This window comes from Labrus bergylta, chromosome 4, assembly GCF_963930695.1.
Source record: "Labrus bergylta chromosome 4, fLabBer1.1, whole genome shotgun sequence".
NCBI classification, from domain to species: domain Eukaryota; kingdom Metazoa; phylum Chordata; class Actinopteri; order Labriformes; family Labridae; genus Labrus; species Labrus bergylta.
In genome coordinates this window covers 30,630,525-30,652,460 of record NC_089198.1, presented here as the reverse complement: position 1 = coordinate 30,652,460, position 21,936 = coordinate 30,630,525, and the positions used below count along the sequence as shown (strand labels likewise).

General features: G+C 40.3%; 1 protein-coding gene across 1 annotated transcript in view; it reads right to left on the bottom strand.

Moving 5' to 3' along the window:
- The window catches only part of pappa2 (pappalysin 2), a 94,360-nt gene that overhangs the window by 3,309 nt on the left and 69,115 nt on the right, over positions 1-21,936 (bottom strand). The window contains exons 23-26 of the mRNA XM_020630092.3: positions 20,859-20,991; positions 20,257-20,378; positions 14,532-14,603; positions 2,840-2,938 (exon numbers count right to left, since the gene is read on the bottom strand). Of these exons, the coding sequence (XP_020485748.2) occupies positions 2,840-2,938; positions 14,532-14,603; positions 20,257-20,378; positions 20,859-20,991 (426 nt within the window). The remainder of the gene's footprint in view (positions 1-2,839; positions 2,939-14,531; positions 14,604-20,256; positions 20,379-20,858; positions 20,992-21,936) is intronic.

The window sequence follows — 21,936 nt, the reverse complement described above, 5'->3', positions numbered from 1 at the left end:
AAGATGGTTTCTATACTGATTAGAGCTCTCAAGAACTGCCCTCAATGTTGTGCTTTGCCTCTGGTCACTTCCTGTCAGCACCTGTGTGTCCAATCAGACTCTAAGCTGATCGTTTGCTCTTACTGACATTGTTCCCTTTTTTTTCGAGATCCTTGCTTGTGTTCTACTTACTCTCTGATGTACGTCGCTTTGGAGAAAAGCGTCTGCTAAGTGAATTGTAGAATTGTAGAAAGATGATTTGAAAATTCAGACATAGAAGTCTTTTCCAGCCAAACATTGCAACAATCTGTGAAGTGGCCATGTTTAAGTGCAGAATAGGGTCAAAGTCGCCCATGATCAGTGTGTGTTTGAGGGGTGGCCAAGGGCGGTAAGGGCCCCCTTTGTAATCTTATTGGCCACCCCAAGTGCCAGCCAAAAAATCCTGAACTCTCATTGGCTATTTGCCTTTACGAGAGTTGGGACTTGTTAGAAATCCACTATTCATTCTCTGTTGCAATAGTTCATAGCTCATAGTTTTCAGTGTGCAGATGTTTGTTTGCAATTTTTTAAATAATTTAAATTGTGATTTTGGACACAAATATTGTTTTGAGTACTTGAAGAGTAAAGCTTAGAAGATGTATATGTTGCCACTATTTTGTTTTTTCTTGATAGTTTATGTGATAAGTGCAGATTTATTAATAAATGCTCTTCATTCTGCACACAAACTTCAGGCCACCCCTGCACAAGTCAGTGCCCCCACCCCTTGTCCAAAAAGTCTGGAGACGCCCCTGGACGGCTAAGTATTGAAGTATTCAATTGACATCAAATATACATTTTCTCTTGTGCGGAAGCCGAGAGAAAATGTAATGTGGGTCACGCTGCGTTAAAAACCTGTGACTTCCTACACCTGAAAAAGTGGAGCCACATAGAAACAGAGCGTTCTGAAAACAAATCGTCTGCAGCTCTTCACCCTCCCTCCCCTCTGCTCCATCACTCTGCTGGAGCCGCTGTGGCAGTCAGGTTGCTGACTCTCACATTGGTTTAGTGAACTTCCTCAGAACGACCCCCGCTCGCTGCGCTGCCGTTTTACAGAGTAAACCGCAGACCGTCAGACACCTCGCCTCTCCCTCCCACATACCCTCTGCTCCCCCCCACCCCTCCCCCTGTAAAAAAAAAAAAAGCAGTTAGTGGCAGACTCGCAGCTCATTTATTACGATGGCAGCTACACACTCGCTGAACTCCTTCTCCATTTAGGAAGGAGCTGCCGGTGAGTCATAGCGTGCTGCGGACATGAAGGAGACAGCCGAGACTCGGCCAACAGAAGGCCGTAGGAATTAATAGGCAGGGCCCCCTGAAGGAGTGTCATTAATGTGCGGCTGTACAGTAGCCAAATGGGGTATAGTTTGGGGGAAGTATGGGCTCTAGTGAAAGCAGAAAAATAGGGGTAAAAAGACGTGTTTATGTAGAAGCAGTTAGGGAATGAGTGGCCTGGTTTCCACCACTGGCCTGACCTGGGTTTGCTCATTATTATTTATACTGTTCCTCTCAGCCACTAAATACAGACAGCAGTCATTCAGAGCAATTAGTGTAATGAACAAGATATCGCAAGAATAAGGATATTAGTTCATAAACTGGAACCCAGATTCATCACAGCTTTTGAAAAATGGAATAATTTTTTTTGCAAGCAAAGTTTTTTTTCTCCTGAACAAAACCCTAAACTCGTTGTTTCTCATTGGACTGCATCTTTTACTTTAATCTCTTAATTTGATTTGCACAAAAATAATGCAAGAAGAAACATTTCCCTGCTGCTACCTCTCAGTTTTATTTTTGTCTTTCACTTTGCATCATCCCTTCTTTAATTTTCTTCTCTTTCCTTCCTTCCTTTCTGTCATTTCTCACAGATGGTCCGGGATGCATTTTTTTACTTCATTATTTTGATACATATTGGAAAATCCCATTAACTGGCGAACATAAGTAGCATTGCATTTTGGTAATTTGACAAACAATCAATTTCATTAGACATATTCAACATCCAAACACTAAATGCACTCGTACTCAGGCGTACATTTCCTAAACTATGTGGAGACAAACAAAAAAGTGCTGACTGCTGCTATTGTCTGGTCTTCTACTGCTATATACAATGATAACCGATATCCTCAAACTCATTCGGCCTGTGTTACTTAGGTTTTTTTTTTCTTTTTTCAAAATGCAAATCAATTACAGGCCGACATCACGCTGTTAGTAGTGTAATAGAAGCAGCAATTTAATGTCAGTAGCTACATTTTCCCTGACGTCCTGACCCCTGACTTGTTCCCTCTGCAGTGAAAAAGCGTCTTAATATGAGAGGTGGGAAAGTGTAAAGCAGCATGGGGTGGTGAAAACCTGCTTATTTACCATTTGAGTGGAAAAGCCGGAGGGCACAAGTCTCCTCTGTTGTTTTAAGTACAGATGAGTGAGACTAAATAGGCGCAGTCGTTAGCGGGAGAGAGAGGGGAAAAGTAGCGGGGATTTGTGTTTGTTTGCTTAGCAAAAGTCTCCTGCGTAGTGGCACAGCAATCGTGCCAAAAGAGACGGATTTCTACTACTGTAAACAGGAAAAGACTCTGACTGTCAATCCAGCTTCACCTTCTGAGCTCCGTTTTGATTTCAAGATGTGAGCCTGCAGTGAGCTCAACAACCCTTTGCCACCTTTTAAAACGAGGTGAAACGAAAGTGTGAGTTGTCCTCAAAGATTATCCCTGAAAGATGTGTTGTTATAGAAACAAAAACAGACACTTTTACAGTAAAGAAAGGCAACATTTCTCCTCCTGTGTAAATACGGCAGTCTGGACTTTGGAGCCCTGGAAATGTGTTTGTGTACCTTTCTGGTGGAGAGCGTGGACGGGCAGCAGTCTCCTCCGTCATACTGGCAGTAAGCCCGGTTGTTGATGGTGTCACACCAGCCGTCCCCTCCAAAAGGCTAGACACAAGTTATAAACAAGAAACAAAATGTTAATGTCCTTCCCAAAAAAGATAATTTTACCTCACAAGTATCAAAGGCGGGGACGGGCCAACATTTTAACATGATTCAGAGTTTTCCCAGAAAGCAGATTTTCAGTAAGTGCCGTAAATTGACATTTGTTTGTAAGAAATGTCCAAGAAGCAAATCAAAATAAACACTTGTGTAAAATAATCCAAGTCTTAACCAGGTGAGTAATACTCGAGCTTCAGATGCATGCTCGTTTGACAAAGCTTAGGCAGCATGGGTGGCAAATGAGAACAAGCGAGGAACAGGTCTTCAAATCAATGCACAAACAGATGTTTGTCATTTATTTATCAAAGTTCACAAGTTCACAAGTTCACAACTGAACTGAACATGTACAGTATAGAAATGAAATATATAGAAGTCAATCCCTCAGATGATCATTGTTAGTTGTAGTTGTCGTAGTCAAGACCACACTAACCGAGGAAAGACATACCAGAGACCAGAGTGCTCAGAGACCTAGTCAAGACGAAGACATTAAGGGATCGAGACCGAGTCAAGACCAAGACCAAGGCAGGGCGAGACCGAGACAAGACCAAGACCAAGGCAGGGTGAGACTGGGACAAGACCAAAACTAAGGCAGGGCGAGACCGAGACAAGACCAAGACCATAAACATCACTGAAATATCATCATCACTCACTGTAACACTGGGAAGGTTGCGGTCGTAACCAGGGGATAAAAATCTAACTATGAATGAATTAAAGTTAATTGTTCTTTTAGTAAGTAATATTGTGGAAAAATAGCCATTTCAGTGTTGCTCTTAACCACTCTTGATTTAAAATCTGGAGTCTGCCCAGTCCGAGACCGAGACAAGACTGAGTGAAAATGATTTCCATTCCGAGATATGACCGAGACCTTCCAAAGGTGGTCACGAGATTCAAGTACTACAACACCAGTTAGTAGATTGCAGTTCCTAATTGTTTTCTATAATTATCTAACACAGATGCTAACATAGAGAGGCTGTTTATACCTTGCATTAACATCTATCCAGGGTCATCTGAGAACAGTTGATAACAGTACCACTTGATTCTAGGTGTGAATGGCCCGCCATGGCTCCCAGCGGATGGATTAAGATATCCGCTGGACAGCTCAGACCCCATATGGAGGGAATTCTGACTCTGTATCCTGCTGTGGAGGTCCTTTAAATGATGTTATGTTCAGAGTCTGTCCTGCATTATTGCAGGGAGTGATTGAAACGAATGCAACTGATCCATGACTCAACATTTGCTCGACAGTAAAAATGGTTTTGTACATTTTGTAGTCTTTGTGAAGACATGGAGTCAAAATTCATGTTGACGTTCAGGAAAAACCACTGGACAAGCGGATAGAAAGAGTAACATCTGTTGTACCTGATATTAATGAATAGTAGGACAAAGATATATAGAAGGGACAGATATAGTTGCAATTTTAAGACTGCTCAGAAATGGTTCACCTTGTGTTTAAAACAAACTGTTTTTTACAACCCTCTGGCCACTGTGGGATTTTTGGAGAAAGTATGAATACCGGTATTCTATGTATCCTTAATTCCACAAATGTGCGTGCCACCCCAAACACGTCATGATGAAAGCCTTTTTTTTTTTATGTTTTTGACCTAGCCGTTGAGGGCAGACTTTTGTGCCAACAATACGAAACACTGAGTGCCAAAGTAACTTTTGGCTTCTCTGTAGGGCTGATGGAGTCTTTTCAAATACTTAGCCTTCCACCTAACCTGCGCAGGGGGAGAGAGCAGCTGCAGAGAAGATTTCTCCTCACTTCAAAGAGCTTCCTATTTGACGAATCCCCTCGCCTTTCCCAACTAAACTGCCGCAGCATAAATAAATCTATTTAATCGTCCTGTTGCGGAGTAAATACTTTACCAGTGATAGCGCCGCTTGCCTCAACCAAATCATGAGCAGCATGTAACTGTGAATTGCCTTTATAGTCCGGGGAAAGTCATGCATTGTAAAAGACAAGCCAAAGCCTGCTGTCAGGATAATTTGAATTGAGATTCCCATAAGTGAGCTTTAGTGTGGGTTTGATCTGCGTTTTACACACGGCTCCTGTCTTTCTAAAGACATTTAACATGAGCAGACCCCACACTTTGACCACATGAGGTTAATTTTGAGGTCAGAGCTCATGTTGAGGTTAATGATTATTTACATTCCCCTCCAGGCAGGTATATACAACTTGGGGTCAAGTGTCTAGCCCAAGGACGGTGGTGATTCTAGAGTCTGGTTGGGCCCGAGGCAAAGATCAATTGGGGGGCCCTCTCTCCTAAAGACAGTATAGACGGATAACTCCTTTCCATTTTTTCTTTGTTGACTTTCATTGACAAACTTTGGTTTTCACAGCAATAATGCATGCAATGCTCAGCAGGGCAACATGAGTGAGTGCTGTCAGATCGGGGCCCCTTAGGCAGGTTTCCTACTGTCATTGCAAAATTTGCATTCACATATTTGGGAACTGCTTTGGTTTAAGTTTGTGAACCCTCAGGGGCCCCCATACTGGTCAGAGGCCCCAAGCAGTTGCCTGTTGATAAGCAGCCCCTCTGCCCATGGACAAATTGACATGTTGTTGCAGGGGCTCTGGATCGATTCCCCCCACTTCCTGTTGAGAGATGACCGACTCTACCACTGATCCAAAGATATATAATATAATATATAAACCTCTATATATATATATATATATATATATATATATATATATATATGAGTGATTACTGAGAAGTATTGTTTCACTATTATGCCTTTTATTACTGTAAACCTTATTTCAAATCAGTGACTTTTTCTGTTCCAGTATGTGCAAGTTGGTGTTAAAAAACAAGAAAACTTTCACAGTTTTGGTTTTGCTGTGCTTTCGTAACAGGTATTAATATTGTTTGATTTTTTTGCTACAGTCATAGACAAGTTTAAAATTCTGGTGTTGTGAAAATCACATATTCTAATAAATTGAGATGAAAATTTCAGAATGAAATAGTTTAGACTCAACAACACAGCAAACCGTAATCTGTGCTTTACTTTCAAAGTTGAGTATCGTATCGTGACCCATGTATGGTGATAGATGGTAAATGGTAAATGGATTTGAGCTTGTATAGAGCTTTTCTAGTCTTCTGGCTACTCAGAGCGCTTTTACACGGCAGAAGCCGCAATGTAAAGAGTCCATTAGAAGCTTGGGATCAAACCCCCGTCCGACCTCTACCAACTGTGCCACAGCCTCCTCTAGGGGAATCCTGTTGTGAGGTCCTGGATAACACCCAGCCCTCGTTTACTTACTGTGTGTAATTATTTCATTTAGCTTTATTTGCGCTGATGACCTTGCTTCTGTAACACCACAACATCCCAGTTCTGTGATCAATGGAGCCCATCAATTACAGCCTGCTGGTTGTGGAAACCAGTTTACTGATTGACCAAATTTTCCAGTCGTTTTCATCCCTTCTGGACTAACTATGGATAAGTTGTGCTGGCAAACCAAGCACAGCAACAAGTAGAAAACCTGACTTTAATCCCTCTCTTCAGTGTGTCATGGTCCAGAAATGCAGCTGTAACCTGTGTTTCTCCTAATCCCTAACCTTTGAAGAGGAAACCTGTTTTCTTTGTACAGGTTTAAGAAACCGTCTACCTGCCAAATTCTGTGAATAAACAGATGAGTTAAGTGAACATAAACACATGATTGAAGGTCAGAGCCCACTGCCAAGTCTTCTGCTTCAACATCCATATTAAAACATGATATGTAACCCGATCACCTGCTTCCTTTTGCCACCAGCAGATCCTCCGAAAGAATTAATGTTTTTTTTAAGCTTCTTCTGGTCATGTGCTACGGGAATTTTCTCTTTTGTCATCTGGATGTTTACCTGTTTGTAAAACTTACCGCTTTTCTTAATCATTCATCCCCTCTAATAAGCAGCCAGAATGCTACTAATTGGCATGCTAATAAGCAACTAGTTAATGGTGAATATAATGGTGAACGTAATTTAAAGTGTCAAATGTCTAATCCTGAGGGGGAAATAGCAAACTTCAAAAGCAAGTTTACCAGGAATCCTTGACTGCACGTCCATGTGTCTTCTCTCCTTTAGAGTCAGTCGAGTCGACTTATTCCCTGATCCATGCAGCTCATTCTCTGAAAGCTCTTTGCTGTCAGTGGACAGAGATTTAGACCTTGGAAGGCAGGTTGGATATTTTAGGTCTTAGGGAGAAAGCATTGCATATCCCACTAACTGATATCAGATATGTGGGCCAAGACTTCCTTTTCCATGAACAGGATTCTGCCTGAGATTCATGGTAGTCCAATGGGTTTCCACTGTTTATTAAATGGGTGACTTTTACCTCTTTAGCTCTACACAAAGATTGTTTTCCTACTTTCAGCCCTAGCCCAATCTTGATTGGGTCAATATTACTCTGACTACAATGAGATTCATCATCCCTGTGCAGAGATGTGGCGACAGAGATGCAGGTTAATGCAGCAAGACATTAACATTTTGCAATATGTATTGTCAGAGGCAGCTGTGGCTCAATTGGTAGAGTCGTTGCCTCTCAACCAGAAGGTCAAGGGTTCGATCCTTAACCCCGAATTGCTCCCGATGCTTCAGTGGTGGTGTATGAATGGATTAGTTACTTCTGATGGATGATACTACATAGCGATCACTACCATCAGTGATTGAAAGGGTATGAATAGTTGGGTGTGACATGTGGTGTGAAAGAGCTTTGAGTAGTTGGAAGACTAGAAAAGTGCTATATAAACTCAAGTCCATTTACCATTTACCATTGTTCTGAAGCCTGAGAAAAACACACAGGGGAGCAGCGGGGTTAATCCTCACATTATGTTGTATGGAAATATATTTGTGCTGACGGCCCAATACGTCATTTGCACAAGCACTCTGTGTGGTTCTAAGATCGAAAATAAACCAATATGATTATGAAGATCACAAATTTTCCCTCAGCAGAGCCCTGAGTATGTCTCAGTTTAGACCCATTTCACTTCCTTTCAAACAAAAATCTACCAAAATAGAAGTCTGAAGTTTTGCAAGTTCATTTCTGACTTTATTTATTTACAACGCCACTATTGCTAATCTTTAATTTTTTATTTTACAGGTGGTCTCATTGAGATTTTGTAATCTCTTTTTCAAGAGAGACCTGGTTACATCAGTGGCAAATAAAATAATAAAAAACATCAAAGTAACAGTCATCAAAAACACAAAGTAGATGCATGGCCAATACACACAAAAACGTCATACAAATACAAGTCAAGTCAGGTGTCCAAAGCCAACAGAAATGACTTGACCTTTCAGAGCAAGCGGGGACCTTTGGGTGTCTGCTGTGTGGGCGAGGTGTGAGTCAGAGAAGTCCTGTTTGTGTATATCTGACCTCATGCAGAGCGTTTGTAATATAAACACGAGTATTCCTAATCAAGAAGCAAAATATGGACAGCTACTATGCAGTGCCGCATGATGTGATCAAGGGGGATTCACGTTTACCAAGCAAATGATTTAAATAGACGGCTTCTGTCCTTGGTTTGCCTTAATGCCTCTCATTAAGTGAAGCATGAGTCGATGGACTTAGAGGGCTTGTTGTTGCACACTCTTTTCACATTCCTCCTGCTTTTTAGTCTGATAAACATTTTGTTCTGACAGATCTTTAAGAAAGCGTGAAAGTAGATGAAACCCTGAAAACTCTGGGATCAGGTATCTGATGTGACTTTCACACTAATTGTCTGCTGGGTTTTTTTTTGCAAAAGAACGTAAAAAGAGAGGCAGAGTGAGAAAAGCGAGGCAGTAATGGCATCTGGATGAGATCTGGCACGGAGCACATGCAGCACATGTGGTCCGGTATAATTTACAGTGTTGTCAAGGAGGAGTGGGTTATAAGCAACTGTTTTGCCTAGCAACATTCACGGGAAGGTGGAAGGGGAAAATGTAGCGCTGGCAGGTTAGGGGAATATTTTAATACCGTGAGACATCAACAGTTTATGTGTTCCATTGGTAGTTCCAGTCTTTTCTGAGCCCTACAGATGGAGGCCAAATAAAATCTACCTGGGTTTATGGTTTTATATGATTTACAATCATAAAAAACACATTTCTGAGCAGAAATAGACATTCGATTGCAGGTTAAACAACCTTTATTAATCCAACACATTCAAAAGTCTTTAGCTGTGCTCGATATCACAGATGTCAGTCGGAAAAAAACAACTCATCGACTTCTTTACTATTAACTGGAAACTAATCTACGTTTCATTTCTGGAGTAGTGATTGTTGTGATATCTTTGAGGGAGGAAATGAGGGAGTATAGGAGGGGATTACATACCCATGTATTGGTTCTTCTAAAGGCTGGTGTTCAGTAAATTCAAGGTAATCTGCCAGTTTCTTTTTATATGACTTTTAAGAAATTTGGGGGCGATTGTAAAACCATGTACTGTAAAAGGTTAGTGGTCACCTACTGTAAATAAAACACCTAATCCGAGTTGTACTAGTTTCCCTGCTCTGACACTCTGGTGGGCTGAAGGGGTATTGCCATCAAGCACACCCTGAGGACTGTGACATCACAGGACATGCCCATCCACAAGCCCCGCCCGAGCGCTGCTGATTATTGAACAGGCGGTCTGTTGCTGTTATCTTCTGACTGTTCAGGAGTCGTGCGTACATGAAACCTAAACCACACTCACGCTCTTGCTCAATGACACAAGTGTTCCCTCTCTTCGAACATCATTAAAGATTGTTGATGAATCTCCTGGATTGCTACAGTCGTTCTAACTGAAGACTCAGGCCAGGCTTGTGTACGCCATCCTGACTCATGATGCACTGATTATTTTTATTTTTTTACCGTGGCTTTAAAATAGTCTCATGGTTGTGGATGGATTTTGTTCTGATGACATGGAGGCGACTCACTCGTCTGCTCCTTTTTAAAACACCTTTTAGAACATGACACGTTTTATTCTCAGGCAATGTAAAGACATATTAGATGTCACAATAATCAAACAGCAAACGAATATATTGAGGCCTTCAACTTACTTCGATCCAGTGGGGAGTAAAAGTGGGGTGGTCTTATATTCGGGGGTCTAGATTTTTTAATTAAAATAAACAACAGTAGACCGAGCCACTTATCTCTATACAGTAGTAAGTGTGCACCGCCGTGACTGAGACTAGCCATCGCCCACAGCTGCAGTACAAAGAGGAGACACTGTGATCGTCTGTAACAAAGTGGCTCAAAAGGAGGTCAAGTTAACCGCCATTTATGCTGTAAATATTGGCTTTTTCTTTTAGTGTGTATGTGACTACCAGGGATTTTACAACTGCTGCCATTTGCACTTCAACATTGGATTAATTTTTCAACACTGGAGGTTGCCACAATTCAGCATTTTACCCCGTCCAACGGGGTCCAACCCTGCCTTTAAGGTCTCTCTTTAAATACTTGGAATAAGACTCAACAGAATTGTGAGTGAAACGTTTTAAAATGGGAGTTGGGTTTGCAGGAAAGAGAGAGACGTTGGACACCCTGCTGTGTATTAAGATAAGAGAGGTGTGTTTGTGCGAAAATAACGCGTTAACGTGCCCAGCCCTAGTATACAATAATGAGTATACCGAAAACTGATGAAACTTCTCATTAATTAATTATCGCCGACAATTATTTTATCTCGCATTAACGCAGTTTTTATTATTTATTTTCTTATTGTAAAAGTCTGTTGCTCACTGGCTTTTATTTTGTAAAATTCCATCGTGAGCGAGCCTAGTATGTTGCTTACTGCTGCGCATGACTGCTGCGGCGCTCACAGGAAAGAGGAAACAGTCAGAAAAGAATTGGCGGATAATCAAGCATGGACAAGTGTACGAAACTTTTACATGGCCATTTTCATTTTAAAGTTCTTCCAGACAGCGCAGTTGACAGAGCCAAAGTTATTTGGCTTAAGTTATTTGTAACCACTGCGAAGTTGAATTTTCTCATCACTGGAGTACTTGATAAGTACTCCAAAATATGTTGCAGCCAGAAACTCAGGCGGACGCTGAAAGGTCGTTTCACTTGTCTTCACTTTATTTAAGCGTTTAAGACCCAGTACCTTCATTCACTCTGCCTACGAGTCTCTTCAGCTGCTGAATAATAACTACAGCTTTCTTGCTAACTCCGGAGCATCGCAACAACAAAACTCTTCTTCTATGAACTCCTGCATGTCACTGTCACTCACAGACTCCACCTAGTGGTGTAGATTATGCAGCACATTTAATTAATAACATGTCAACATCAACTGCTTGAATAATGTTGCAGTTCAGAAAAATACATTAACATTAGCAACTTTGAAGATGAAATCAAAAAGATTATAAACTAAAGAATTTTAAAATGACAAGTACAACAAAAATTAGTTTGTGGGGTCCCCGATAACCAAACAATAAACATCAATGTTCTCAATTGACCTGTCACACTCTCCCCCACTTCAAAAATGGCGTCCCGACATTTTCATTATACCTCTTTCATAAAACCTTTCTGGGCAGTTTTTTTTATATAACAAACAGGATGACATTATGCCCTTGCAGTGGCAATACGCTTTAGTTTTGTATTTATTTGCTTTGATTACATTGTTTAAGTTGATAGTACATTTACAATAAAAGTGCGCTATACACTACTTTTGAATTCATTATTGGATTTTGCGTATAACAATGCGATTAATTGTGATTAATCACAGGAACTCATGCGATTAACGCAATTAAAAATTGTAATCGTTGCCCAGCCCTATTATATACTTATTTATTCAGATTTTAGATAAGGTCAAATTCACTTAAAAAGGTTTTGTCATACTGGGGCATAACTGACGGACACAGTTTGTGTGTGAAGACGCTAATGAAACTTAGCAGTCTCTGAATCTATTTTTTTTTGGGGGCTTTTGTGCTTTTATTGAAGAGACGGGACAAGTCAGAAATGAGAAAGAGAGGGTGGGGAACATCTTGTGGCAAAGGAGCCACAGGTTGGAATTGAACCTGGGCCACCCATGTCAAGGACTTCTGCCTATGTACATAGGGCGCACCTTCTAACCACTAGCCCACCTGTGCCCGTAAACATGATCATCTAGTGGCTAAAATGGAATAGCTACAATCTTTAAGAATATGACCTGTTTGAGTCAAAAATCCATTCAAACATAGATTATAAATATTTTGTCTTATATAAACCATGTAAATGTACGAGGAATCTCCTTCAGTTACCTCGTCAATAAACAGAAAACTGAATTAAGCTCTCTGCAAAACAAAGACTTCCAGCACACGTTGTTTCAGGCTGAAAGATTTACAAGCCTCGCGTCAGTCTCAATATTAATATGAAAATGATTAATTTATTTTTTCCTTTATCAGATAATCTATTAGGCTTGGCATGTGAAAACAAAAACATTGGAAATGCCAGGACCCCTGAAAAAAGAAGTACTTTGGACAGCTTTGAAAGGAACTCTAGACGAGAAGTGTTAGATTATCAATATCTGCCTGAGGTTTGTCGTCACATCATGTGAAGCCCATTGCACACCGGCTCTGCTATCTTTATTAGTGATGACAACAATGATAGAGCATGTTTTGCTTCAGGTTCGATATTACTGGAAACTCCTGGCTGAGGTTGTAAATATGATGTAGTCGTGCCCAGAAATGATGTAATTGTTTTGAGGATTAAGTATTCCCTATCTTGATGTTCATAAAATGTCTTTGATATGAACATCAGGCTGAAAATCCTCCCTACCTTGATGCTTTTGAACATAAGCACACAATGAACTCATTATGTAAAAACAGTATTACATGATAACCTCGTTATAAAAAAAGAGCAGCAGGTATGGAAACAGTGTGTTCACAGAGCTAAAGTTACATTACGGATACTGTAAAGCTGTCAGCTTAAAGGGCAATGGAGGACACATGTGTACCATTAAAAAGAACAGTGATAATGAAGGTTAATGCAGAAGGGTTTGGTGGGAAACAATTGCAGCACAGTATAGCAATATTATGTGTGTTGATATGTTGACACATGGACGCCATTAATATATACTGTTGTTTAAATTATCAAGATGATATCATAAAATCAAATTTAACTTATTAATGCAAGAATGTTTCATGACATTACTTTTTTCAGTTTGAAAGTCTGTTGAGTTTTTCTCAGCTAAAGTCAGCAGGATAGGTGTGAAGTTGGTGGAAATAGAGATAAAGGGGTCGTTAATTAATTTCAATTGAACAGTTACAGTATGTGTTTCATATTCTGGGATTGCTTCATGACTTCAATTTGCATTGGTTTAAATACCTATATTAGTAAGGCAGTGCAAACTGCTTTGTGCAGAGCCCCCGACGGATCAGCTTAAAAGTAAACATTAAACTTCTTGTTATTCCTTATTTCTTATTTCCATATTTTATCAATCTGTTTGCACACATTTCGCAATCTGGGGGGCCAACATTAACAATCTGTGGGCATGGATTTGTAAACTGTGGGAACAGATTTGTAAACTGTGCTCGTGGATTTGTAAAATGTGTGCACATTTTTGTAAACTGTGTGCACGTTTTTGTAAACTGTGCTCGTGGATTTGTAAACTCTGTGCACGTTTTTGTTAAACTGTGGGCACGTTTTTGTAAACTGTGCTCGTGGATTTGTAAACTCTGCACGTTTTTGTAAACTGTGTGCACGTTTTTGTAAACTGTGGGCACGTTTTTGTAAACTGTGCTCGTGGATTTGTAAACTCTGTGCACGTTTTTGTAAACTGTGTGCACGTTTTTGTAAACAGTGTGCAGTGTGGATTTTTAACCCGTGGGCACAGATTTGTAAACTGTGGGGACAGTTTTTATAAAATGTTGGTACGGACTTGTAAACTGTAGGCATGGATTTACAAAGTGTGGGCATGGACTTGTAAACTATTGTCCAGGATTTGTAAACTGTGTTCATGGATAAGTAAACTGGTTGCGTGGTTTGGAATTTAAAATTAATTTCTTCAGAGCTTATGTCCCATTTAAAATCCTTAAAACTAATGATTACCCTTTTTATGAAATAGGTAAATGTAGCGATCATTTTTTTGTAATTTACTTTAGGAGTGAGACATTTATTAATCAACTCTACTTTCACACAAGTTAGTCAGACGACTGCTCAAGTATAACAATCTTTCCTTCATCAATCTCATCCACAGCGACTGACTCTGCTTCTCTTCAGAGAGTCAAGGCTGTAAAAGCCTTTCATGTTGAGCTAAATTCAAATCCTTGCGCTGCGTCTAAGACAAACCATAAAGGAGATGTGTCAGTCGCTGACTGAGATATGTCAGTCAGCGACATGTCAGAGATATGTCAGTGGCAGGCCGCCACTCCAAATGAATGGTAGGGGAAACACTGAGCATGCATCCATTACTAAGTTCTATTGAGTTTTGTTCTCTGCTTAGTGAACTAAATACATCAGATCTGTGACATACAGTAGGGAAAATAATCTTACCTCAGGCTTTATCAGTCATGACTGAAATAGGCAGTCACTCATTGAACAGTTTGGTGAACCTTGGACTGATATCTGTATGAAAATATGTGCACGTACTCCTGTGTTGGATTCAGGAGATCTTAGCTGTTTGGACTCTTACCTCACATGACTGAATACAGTGGATGTGTCGAGGGTCAGGGTACCACTTCATCATCCCCGTGCAGACTATACTCTGGAAAACAAAGCACATAGCAATAGTTGAGCAATGGAGTCAGAGGGAATGAATAACACTGTGTTTGCCATGAAAAACAAGATGACACAAAATACTCTTTCTGAGCGATTTTATTTACAGTCAAGGTATTTGAGTTGAGATCATTGACTTAAAATGAACATTCAGAGCTTAGTCTGTAGCGTGTGTCCTCATTGGTCACACCAGTGACTTTCCCAATGAAGATGTGGATAACGTGAAATTACCAATCCATAAATCCAGCAATAGGTGTTCTACAAACGGCCTGTTTCAGCCCACATCATCAAATTGTCACTGAAGCAAAACAGCATTCTAGTGTAGATATATATTTCATAAAATGTTTTAAAATATAAACTTGTTAAAATATAATTTTGTTTGACAGATGTAATAGTTTCTTAATTTCTTTCACTATAGTCTGGTCTGAATCCAGCCCTCTGCTGGGATCAGGATGATCACACTGGAGGTTTTACAGTATACGGATTGAAACCCTGATTAGATCGCCTGATTATATCTGATTATGTAACCCCTTTTGTCTTTTGAAACAACACGATTTCAAGATTGAATGAAAAAGGTGATATTTAATCTCATCTGTTAGCTTTAATAATGTTGGATTCCAACCAGTCCGTCGTAATACAAATTGGTATTAGGCAGTAAGGGTTTTGATGAATCCATCCATCCATCCATTATCTATACCGCTTACCCTTGGGGTCCAAGGGGCTGGAGCCGTTCCCATTTGTCATTGGGCGAGATGCGGGGTACACCCTGGACTGTTCACCAGTCAATCACAGGGCTGACATATAGAGACAGACAACCAGCCACACTTACATTCATACCAACCGGCAATGTAGAGTCACCAGTTAACCTAACGAGCATGTCTTTGGACTGTGGGAGGAACACGGAGTACCTGGAGAGAACCCACACATGCACAGGGATAACATGCAAACTCCACACAGAGAGACTCCTGGCCGACGGGGATTCGAACCAAAAACCTTCTCGCTGTGAGGCAACAGTGCCAACCACTGCAGCACCGTGCCGCTTGGATTGATCTAATCCAGTTAAGATAAAAAAAAATTTAAACCTGACAAAAGTGAGATTAAAAATGTGATCATTGGTGGGAATTTTTTTTTATTACCAAATCCGTATCAGACCTTCTGAACAAACTGGGCCAAGAAGACAGAATTCATATTTGCTTTCTTTTTTCTAAATCATGACAAAGGCAGCCACACCATGAATGGTTAAATAAAAGTAAATGGTACTCCATCTTGTATATTATGGCTATTCTAATCTTTGTAGTGTTTGTTACATATTTATACCAATTATGATGGAGGAATAATAATTGTTTTAATACAACTTATGTGGATGTAAAACTCAATATATCAAGGTCAGATTTGGATGAGGCTACGTTCTCGTCTCATTTATTTGACCCTGGGAATTTACACGGTGGTCAACAGAGAGCTGACTGACTTACAAACATGGACAGAGACAGTGGATGGATTCTCCTGTGTAAGCCTGACCCAGCCGGGGAGACCTGATTCTGGAGTATTTGAGATAAGACAATGCAAAAAAAGACTCTGGCAGTGTAAGAGATATGGTGTAAGTAACCCCACAGCCATCCAACTATTTGACCTTGGCAAGGTTAGATTAACCGGCAGACTGAGTGACTGACCGACTGACCACCCAAAACTGGAGCAGTGTTAACGTAGAAGCGATTCTTGAGTTATGATATTAGGTCAGAAAAAATCTCCAACCAAAGATCTGACATTCCTAAAAGTTCGTCCATGGAGGTTTGTGTACACTGTGTGTTGGAGAAGTGTGTGTTTTCTGAAGGACTTGACGTCAGCTGGAACCTTTACTCTCGCTATCTGCATCTGATTTCCAGTGATACAAAAACACTTGAATGATAGCCCACTCGTACTGACACAAACATGATGTGGATTCTGCCGTGCGATTAGCTGGTAGAGCTGGGAATTTGAAATCTTTTCCTAGAAATTTGAAAGATAATACCCTTGCCAACATTTCTGTCAAAAACACGTTATGAAACACATCTGAAACATTAGAAACGCTCTGCTGCAGTTTATTCTCTGTGTTGTTAGAGATTTCTGAACCCATTTCAGAAAATGTATTCCTGTTTGTTTTTAGCTAACCTCGATTACCACAAATTACGTCAATCCAATATTAGGTCTTCTAAAGGTTAGAAAATATGACTCAGAACAAAACACCTGAATGTAGAAACATTGATCTTCAACCTTTATTAGGAAGAGCTGAAAATGATCTCACCACCACTGACTGGTTATGTTTGGTGAGACTCAGACGATTGTCTACTTTTGAAAATGTTAATGCTGTAATTATTTATTTCAGTGTTAAAAGAAATATAAGAAAGATTAGAAGGGAGATATCCCGATAGTATCAAAAAGTACAGAAGCTTAAAAAAAACATCTTCAGTCATATTCTAACCCAAAGCTGTAGTGAGCAAAAGAGAGAGAGAGCAGCAGTGATCCATTCAAATTCACAGGTTAGAAAATACCAAAGTTTCTCAAGTTCTTTAGGCATTTAAGTTACGCTTTGGTGCCAAAACATTGCCACCGTATTTGTGAGATTTACACAGTTAGCATTTTGCTAAATAAAAATAAGACATTACCCAAAATAAAAATTCAAATAATGATGGATAAGCTGTCTCTGAAATACAACATGAAGTTAGGTCAACTTTGCACAGAAACTGACATCAGACTGTCCTTCAGAGGGACACTTTTTCCTCTTCTAATCAGTGAGTGCATTTCAGAGCCTGTGCTTTTTCACTTTTACTTCAATCAAAAAGCTGAATCTCTACTTCTTCTTTCCTTCGAGTCTTTCTTTAGACAGCAATCTGAACTTCTACTTTATGACACTTCCGATGTGAAGTAACAAGATATGAATTCTGTGGCATATACGTGTGGCAGAAGCTCCTCTATGTTTACTGTATGTCGTCTGTCTCGAGAATGAACTCTGCGTACACTTATCAGTAAAGGTGAGTCAGTCTGGAGCAGTAGCTCCGTCTGCTTCATGCTGTTAAGACCACCAGATGTTTGGATGCGTTATTCATTCTGATGGATGTTTTTCTGCAGTAATCTCAGTGCTGTTTGTCGGCGGATCAGCTTTCACAGAGTCCTGATCTGGTCGCATGGCAGCGAGTGAGCAAAACAACAACTGCTTTTAAAAAAAAAAAAAAACAGCACAGAGTTTCCAAATGGTAGCAGAACTACAATCACTAGCTCTGTCGCAGTTATTTAAGCCAATCAACCGACATGATGAAACATGGTACAGCTCAGCAACAAGTCCAACTTTGCAACCCGATCCTACAGCACCCACCCTCTGAACTCTGCAGTGTATTCAACTGGATCTATTGGGCATGTACAAGAATCATGGATTTACATGTGTGTCTTGAATGCCAGTTTTTGAAGTAAACTATTGCATGACAAATGTGGATATTCGAAAACTGGCTCTATTGAGATGCAAAACTATGCTTGAAGTAAGCTGCCAATAGTAGATACTGTACATTTTGATATCTAATACAAGCACAATGATCATGACAAGGGCCAAAACTACAAAGATCTGCCATTTCTTCACAAAATATGTACTACTATAAAAAGCTTTGAGGCGGTGTTTAGTACAAGATTGGAAGGAAAAATTTACAAGGAATAGCCATCCAAAGTTCTTAAGACTGAAATTTAGAGGGGGCACACCACTGCTTGACACTATTGGGTTGCATCATGGGAAAAATCTACGTTTTTAAAGGAGCAATATGTAGCTCTGACACCTAGCATTTAATATGGGTACTGCAGTCCAAATTCAAAACATTGTAGAGAGCTGTCTGCCCCCTCCCCCTCCTCCTTAGAGTCGAACTGCATGCAGGTTGCCATGTCTTGGACACTGAAGCTTCAGTGTTTATCCAGCTCTGCATGGGTCTGTAAACCTTTCTGTGTTCTAACCTCTCTCCATTTTTCAAAAGCATCTCCAATATTGATCCTAGTTTGAGCACGTTTCTGCTTGTGGAGCTTATTAGAAACATGCAGAGGCTTTTTAGGTCGGGTACAATCACTTCTATCTGAACCAGTTCACTTGGCCGCTTCCATTGCTTCAACACCTGATGGTTTGACCTGATAACTGTTCTCATATCTGGTAGAACAAGAGGCATCCAAATGGCCAAGTGGGGGTGTCTTAAAATGTCCTAGCTTCTCTGGTCCAAACAAATCCAGAGCATTCAGGAGCAGAATCTAAAGTTAGAAGGAGGACATACTGGCTGCTGCATTGTTGTCAGAGAAGCCAGCACTTCAACACAGCATGTTTCCTTAATGTCTGATCATATAGTAAGGTCATTTTATGATGTCATTCATTAGATGTCTTACATGTTGGTCCTTTAAGCTTGATATAGTCTAGGAGCCAAAGGTAATCATGTTATGTAATTGCATCATATTTGACTGTGCTGCTTCAGATTTCATCATTTATTCATTAACCCCTCTCTTCCAAGTCTCCGGACAGTATGGATGAGCTAGTCAACACTTAGAACTAGAAAGAAAACTCTATCTTGGGAGGCAGTGGATAAATCTAAACGTGCATCAGGGTTGGGCAGCTTTTACAAGTTCAACAGACTGAGAGAACTGAAGCTTCTGTGCTAAACGTCAAAGGGTTTCTCAGTGCGCCAGCAAAACGTCCAGTTAGCACGTTGTCTCCAGTTAGAATAGACTAAAGGATTTGTTCATCTGTTGTATCTTCAGTCTGTGTCAGTGTGGCAGGATTAATTGTAAAAAAAAATGTGGAGAGATGAATTCTCCTTTATTCTGCTTTTAGTTTTAGATTAAATTCTGCTTCTAAAAAAGTTAGTTAAGAAAATATTTCTTATTTTATTTTATAAACCACTCTTAGGAGGAATAGGGTACATAAACAGTGCACTGCAGTGTTTTTTTTTTAGTTATGTAGTTTCGGATAATCAAACGGCCTGAAGGAAAAACAGAGTTTAGGAAAGTGGCGTCCACCATTGAACACTCTGTGACGCTGCAACACAGCCTTGCTACTTTATCATCTCTTCAACACGACACATGTTTACATCTTGCAGAAAAACTGAGATATTAAGATAGATGTGGGCCCTTGCAGCTCTTATACAGCACACAAGATAGTATTTCAATCGCAAAAAAACCCAGCAAAGAACCTCCCGTCAGTGATGTTAACATACACGTATATAGAGGAGGATCTTTCCCCTTACATCGCTGCCATAATGAAAGCCTACAAAAGTGAAGAGAGCTTTATGTACTTTCGATGTGGCTGGGTCAATAATGCTGCTGTTTGGAAAGTGAAGAGCAAGAGATTCTTCATCATCCAAGTTTCGTTGAGTGCTAATTAGCAAACACTAGCTAGCTAATGTTTCCAAACGATAGTACCAGGCTCACAGATGTCACTGTCAGTCAGTGTGCTAGATAAAGGCAGTAATAACACAACCCAACCCCAGGCTCGTGTCCTTGATGGTTAGGAAGCCTTTCTTGCCTGCTACAGAAAGCTAATCTTTTTTCTGTGCCATCACAGAACAAAATAAGATTTAGGAGAACTCAGGTTTCTAGCAGAAGAAACACTTACTGAAGTAACTTGACCCTTTCCTCAGGTGTCTTACCTCGACTTTGGTGGGTAACATCCAGTGTTTTAAAGAGTCAGTTGTCGTGCCGTTGGGCAGGACTACAGGATCGCGCAGATCCATGTCCAGAGCCACAATGCATGTTGGGTAGCAAACAGCACCTGCAAGGAAAATAAAACCAAACAGACATGGAATTTAAAGGATTGGTTAGTTTCTCAGGTGGGGTTGTATGAGGTAGTTGTCATTGGTAAGTGCCTCAGGAGATTCCAGTCAGTGCGGCTACTTTAGAGAGTAACCAGCACTGAACATTTGTGGAGTTTATAATATTACTTCAGACTCCGCTGTCATAAACACGTTTGTCTGACACCATCATTGGAGCGTGTCTATCCAATGTACCCTCCTAAACTCATACTCTACTCTTTATTGTGAGTTTTAAAAAAGAGCCTCTGTTGTTGCCGTAGCTGGGTAAACAAGCAGTGACATGTTGGCAATTCAATCTTACTTGGCAATCACGCTTTCCAGATTTTTGACAGCAGTTTTATAGAGGCGGTATCACATTTCAGATACAAATAATCTTTTCATATTTCCACGTTTCGTCTCCAATCTAGTCGTTCTCCACTGATAAAAAATGTTCCACTCACCGACATCCATCCCCTGGTCACAGCTGTACTCCACAGAGTTGAGATCGGGAGGAGGAGAGCAGGATCCCTTGAGTCTGGAGCACATGTGGAACTCTGCAGTCCATTTACCATCCTTACTGCAGCGAATCTCACTCTGGAAACAAAACAGAGATACCAATGTTCACTGTGGTCATCGAGTTACTGTGTGATAAACATACATGCTTCAGTATCCCCAACACACTGCCAGAGCAACAATTTGGCAAATATCCTAAATGTCCTCAATCTTTGACGAGCAGAAACGTTTGACTGCTTTCAGACGGACGAGAGGAAGTCGACCAGCGTGAAAACAGCAGCACTGGAAAGATCATACCGTATAAATACAGATTATATAATTATCTCCTAATATTGACAACAGGCATGAGACCATCATCTGTTAGCACTAATAAAGGAGTTGTTGTTTTTAACTTCTGCACAGACAGGTATTGATGGAGATATTGGTCTCACTATCTCTCTCTCGCAGGCTGGACTCCTGTAATGGATTATTCACTGATCTGTCAAAGACGTCAATTAGACAGCTCCAGCACACACAGATTCATGCGGCCAAGTTTCGAAACACGGACCAAAAACTAAGCTGAGCTCATAAATCACAGATCCATGCACTTGCTACCAAAATCCTCACACAGTCAACTTCCAAATTCTCCTACTGACCCATAAATCACTAAATGGGTTAGACCCTCGTAACCTGTCAGACAACCTGACCCAGTACAGACAGACCTCACGGACAGACTTCTCAGATCAACTGATTCTGGATTATTGGCTGTTCCCCTGAGTAAAAACCAAACATGGTGAAGCTGCTATGCCTCTTGCATAAAGAGGGGACAAAGAGTGGAACAAATTCCCAGAAGACCTAAGACTGGAGACAGTCCTAACTACTTTTAAATCCAAGCCAAAGACTCATCTGTTTAAAATACCTTTTTAATTCATATTATTTTACATTCAATGATATCGTTTTTTCATTGATACTTTCTGTACTTCTTTTGTTTTAGCTTCATTGTGTTTTTTTCTGGTTTTTAATTGTTCTTTTGGATTGATCTTGTTC